This window comes from Otolemur garnettii, unplaced genomic scaffold (genome assembly GCF_000181295.1).
Source record: "Otolemur garnettii isolate 467f Iridium unplaced genomic scaffold, OtoGar3 scaffold00281, whole genome shotgun sequence".
NCBI classification, from domain to species: Eukaryota; Metazoa; Chordata; class Mammalia; order Primates; family Galagidae; genus Otolemur; species Otolemur garnettii.
In genome coordinates this window covers 69,565-74,683 of record NW_003852676.1, presented here as the reverse complement: position 1 = coordinate 74,683, position 5,119 = coordinate 69,565, and the positions used below count along the sequence as shown (strand labels likewise).

The following is a 5,119-nucleotide window of genomic DNA, read 5'->3' as shown; positions in this document are numbered from 1 at the left end:
TATTCCGTTCTTGCCTCTCCTATCCCTCAGCTGGGATGAACTCCAACTCCCCTTCACAGGACTGTGAGGGTGACCCTGGTATTGTTCTTCTGGATGGGAGCCCACTCTCATGGTACTTGGGGAGGGAGAGCCTTCCCTACCTGGAACTGCTCTGCCCCAGGCCCCCTGCTGCTGGCTGTGCCCACCTCCCCCCCTGCAGGTCCTCCTACAGGGGACCCCAAGGGCCTGAGGGGAATATACAAGCTCTTTGTCTCTGGCTGGTACATCTCCTAATCTTGCAGGGCTGTCTAGGGCCATCTGCTGACTGAGTGCAGGAGGCCTGGGGGCTGGCTCCCGGGGGCACCATGCAGTACGGTGTGTGCCCTGTGGGAGATGAGTACCCAGTCCTCCCACTCAAGGCTGCTGTGGCCCTTGTTGCCAGTCTACACATCATTGTCCACAGTCCAAGGGACCCTGGCGGCAGGGTGTGGGTTGGTGGCCTGGACTCCAACCTGAGCTCTTTGTGGGGCTCTCTCCAGAGCTTTGTCTCACCCTGGGCTCCCAACAGGCTCTCCACTGGCTTCCCTTTTTAAGGAGCCCAAGCCCTGCCTAGATGTGAGGACTTGGTCCCTGAAGGACTCTTCCCAGTCCCTCACCAGGATCCCCACACCTTGTTCTCTGTGGGGTACCTGCCCCTTGTCCCTACCCAAATAGCTCAGCAACCCTAAGGCCACTGCAGAAAGGCTGAGATGGGGCATCACCCTGTATTGTAGGGTCCACTTCAGGTGCCAGAGCCCCTTGTGCTAAGTGAAGTCTGAGACTCCAGCCTGGCTTGACCACCCAGTATCCTATGAGCCCATTTTCCTTCTGTCCTTCTAATCCTATGCTGAGCTCCTATGCTGGACCTCTAGGGAACAGTGGGTCCCCTGGGCTTCCATCACCAGCTGTCCCATTGTCCCATGAACTTGAAAGCACTGTGTGTCAGCAGTGGTGACCCCAGTGGGTGGTGGGTTACCTGATGCAGCAGGCCTGGGGCTTGGGTCCTAGCCTGGCAGCTGCAGAACCCCAGGTGGAGGCAGGGGCTGTGTCCTTAGCCGTGCCACCCGCAGGGTCGAGATCCAGGCCCTTGTAGATGGTGGGGAGTGGGGTACACTGGCTGAGCCGCCGGAGCAAGCCAACCAGCAGGGGCTGGGGCAGGGAGGCCACATTCATGTTGTTGCCCAGGTCTACCCAGGCCAGCGCTGGGAACTTGGCAGTGTCCTTGGCCTCAGTGAGCTCACACGTGGTGGCCTGTGTCAGTCAGTTGCCGTTGAGCAGGAGCCGGGTGAGGCAGGGCAGCATCCACAGGCTGGGCAGCAGCTGGCGTAGCAGCTGATCACTCAACCCTGTGAAGCTCAGGTCCAGCAACGCCAGTCCAGTGCCATGGCTACACATTACATGATACATACCTCATGCCAACAGCAGGATACCTGAAAGGTCCAGTCTCTCCTGCCAGCAGAGTCTTCTGCAGGCTGCTCTTGAGGCTAGGGAAAGGTTGCAGGGGGCATGGACTGAGCAAGGGCCCCCAGGCAGGCCCTGCTGGGCACAGATAACTATCTGTCAGGGCAGCCCTGGCCTATGGGCCTATGGTCTGGCAAAGCCAGATTCACACTGCCACTCTCTGAGTCCATGGTCATGGCAACGCTCAGAACGTCTCTGAGCCTCAGTTTCCTCTTTGATAATAAGGGGATATTGTTGTCGTGAGGGTCACACACATATTAAGGATCTGTGAACTATTTTTTTTTCATTTTTTAATAGGATGGCAATTTCTTTCTTTCTTTTTTTTTGAGACAGAGTCTCACTATGTCCCGCTGGGTAGAGTGCCGTAGCATCACAGCTCACAGCAACCTCTAACTCTTGGGCTTAAGTGATTCTCTCGCCTCAGCTTCCCAAGTGTCTGGGACTATAGGCACCCCCGCCACAATGCCAGGCTATTTTTTGGTTGTAGTTGTCATTGTCGTTTGGCAGGCCCAGGCTGGGTTCGAACCCACTAGCTCTGGTGTATGTGGCTGGTGCCCTAGCCGCTGAGCTACAGGTGCTGAGCCCTGTGAACTATTATTACTATGAAAAGTCACTGTGTGCCCATCATCACCACACCAGTTATAGCTGTTATCTCACTTATTTTTATTTATTTATTTTTGAGACAGAGCCTCAAGCTGCCACCCTGGGTAGAGTACCATGGTATCACAGCTCACAGCAACCTCCAACTCCTGGGCTTTTTTTGTTTTTTTGCAGTTTTTGGCAGGGGCTGGGTTTGAACCCGCCACCTCTGACATATGGGGCCGGTGCCCTACTCCTTTGAGCCACAGGAGCCACCCCAACTCCTGGGCTTAAGCGATTCTCTTGCCTCAGCCTCCCAAGTAGTTGGGACTATAGGTGCCCGCCACGACACCTGGCTATTTTTTGGTTGTAGTTGTCATTCTTGTTTTGGCAGGCCCGGGCTGGATTTGAACCCACCAGCTCCGGTGTATGCGGCTGGCACCTTAGCCGCTTGAGCTACAGGCTCCGAGCCAATCTCATTATTATTATTATTATTAATATTATTTTTGCAGTTTTTGGCCAGGGCTGGGTTTGAACCCACCACCTCTGGCATATGGGGCCGGCGCCCTACTCCTTGAGCCACAGGCGCCGCCCTAATCCCACTTATTTTTATACCAGCCCAGCAGAGCAGCTGCAGAGTCCCAGGTGGGTGTAGGGATGATGATCTCATTCTACAGAGGGGCAAACTGATGCTCAGAGAGGTGAAATAACTCTTCCGTGGCCACCCTCTATGAAGGAAGGAGCCGAGTCTCCAAACTCCTGAACTCACAGTTTTTTTCCCCGTATGCCCTGTTAGAAGTCAAGTCCTCTAGTGTAAGGAAAAACTTTCCTATAAGGGGACAGGGCATGAGGCTGGTCCCCATGGCTTTCAGGCAGCAAGGGGGAAGATGGTGTGGCATGAGGCCTGCCCTGGGAAGAAACTCCCTGGTTCTCAGCTGGAAGGGAAGTTTTGAGACTGAGGAGGGTCCCCACTGCCCTCTGCACCCTGCTCTAGGTCTCTCTCCTGTTGTTTGAGCCTTTTGGGGGACTAAGCAGTGAGTATGTTCCGGAGCCCTCACCTGCCATGGCAGAGAACAACCCGTGGGTTCCAGGTTTAGCCTGGACAGACAGGGTAGACATGCCAGGTCAGCTCCTAGCTAGGTGCTGATGGCCAGTTCTGGGATGGGTCTGTGCTGCGAGGTTCCATGGATGGAGTCACTCTTGGATGGAGTAACCAAGAGGCCCACAGCAGAGTGAGCTATCAGAGGGACACAGAGGCCTTGGCTACAGGCAGCCTGGTATTGGCAAAGAATTCCCAAGGGCTGCAGGAAAATCAGAGTGGGGTGTGGCCCTGGGCAAGGCACTTTGCTTCTCGCAGCCTGTCCTTCCCTGTGCCCAGAATTTCCCTGCCTCCCCACCTGCTGCAAAGACTCAGCTGAGGATGCCTGCTGAGGTCACCCTGGGCCCAGACCCTGTGACAGGCCAAGGATTTGTGAATGCAGGAAGCAAAATTGTCCCGTGGAAGTAGGAGGAGGTCACATGGAGAGCACAGCCCGGCTTGGGAAGCACCTACCTCCATGCTGACCATACCCGCTTCTAGGTCTGAAGCCTTTGTGCTGACACGGCTGAGGGCCTCCTGGTGTAGCATTTCAGGCACTGGTATCTTGGAGAGAGTGTCAACATGGGATGGGACCCCGAAGGGCAGGGAGGAGGGGCTGTGGCTAGGCTCCCCTTACCAGCTCTGGGTCCTCCTCTGGGGCAGGCTGGACCCTCGCTGCTGCTTAGAATGAGGGGTGAGGTTGTAGATGAGCTACTGGCATAGCTTGCTTGTCCGAGAACTTCCAGAGATCATCGTCCTGTGGGCAGACAGTGCTGTCAGGGTGAGCCTGAGTCCCTGCTGCCCCCCTTGGGGCCTCAGGGAGATGGGCTTGGGCAGCCAAGTATGTGTGTGTGCACAGCTGTGTACCATGGATCACTGAGCTGCCCACCGGGCCTTCCCCTCTCACCCCCCACCCCGGCCGTGGCCTGGCACACAGCCAGGGGAGGCTGCCCTCTGGGAGCTGGACAGGCTGGTCCGAGGCCCGCAGTGCCCGGCGGGAGGAAGCCCAGACAATGGGCCCTTGTTCCCTGTCCTCAGGCCTAGGGCCAGTGTCTCGGGCTATCAGCCGGCTGCGTGCCCACCCTCAGCACCCCTCGGGGACTTGCCACAGGGGGAGGAGGCCAGACCAGGCCCCTCGAGGGAGCCCTGCTCCACAGCCGCCAATCCCAGGGAGTAGGAACAAGCCAGGTCAGCACGTTCTTCTTCCTCTCACTCTCCCAGCGAGACTGCGCCTGTGGGGCCTGGGTCTGGGCTGACAGGGCTGGGGGGTTCATGCTTTACAGCACCACCACCTGGCTCTCAGGTCCTCACTGGGCTCTCACAGAGGGCCAGCTTGGGGCAGAACACAGGGTGTGCCTTCCACAAGCTGGCACTGAGCATGCTCCACTGCCCAGCACGTCCTTTTATCCCGTCCCTCTGTGAACAGCCCCAGGACATGCAGCACACGCAGCGGTGGCAAGCCCCCGTGGTTACTCTGATGGCTGCAGGCTGGCCTCAAAGCTGACAGGGACAGCCTTGTTTCATGTGGGGACTCACTAGGATAAGGGGCCTGGGGCTGGTGGCTGACTGCAGCTGCACATGCTGAAGCTGTATAGATGCTTATGCAGGACACACAGCAGGTGCAGCTGTGGGGGGAGGCTGCAGGTGCAGGAAGAGAGACTTGCTGTGGCCCAGGGTGCTGTGGAGGGAAAGTAGTGAGCATCTATCCACAGGGGTGCCTACATAGGACAGTGCCCAGTGAACAGGGACTCCAGCTGAGAATGGCTCTCTTGTGGCCCAGGAACTCGACTAAGAGTTGAAGTTGTTGGCTTGGCGCCTGTGGCTCAAGCGGCTAAGGCGCTAGCCGTGTACACCTAAGGTGGTGGGTTCGAATCCCCAGCCTGGGCCCGCCAAACAACAATGATGGCTGCAACCAAAAAAATGGCCAGGCGTGTGGCGGGCACCTGTAGTCCCAGCTACTTGGGAGGCTGAGGCAGGAGACTC

General features: G+C 57.3%; 1 protein-coding gene across 1 annotated transcript in view; it reads right to left on the bottom strand.

Annotated features, from left to right (window-relative positions):
- Positions 1–990: 990 nt before the first annotated feature.
- Positions 991–5,119, bottom strand: part of LRRC75B (leucine rich repeat containing 75B) — a 23,399-nt gene continuing 19,270 nt past the window's right edge. The window contains 4 exon segments of the mRNA XM_012813586.1: positions 991–1,459; positions 1,461–1,502; positions 3,774–3,865; positions 3,867–3,893. Coding sequence (XP_012669040.1) covers positions 991–1,459; positions 1,461–1,502; positions 3,774–3,865; positions 3,867–3,893 — 630 coding nt within the window.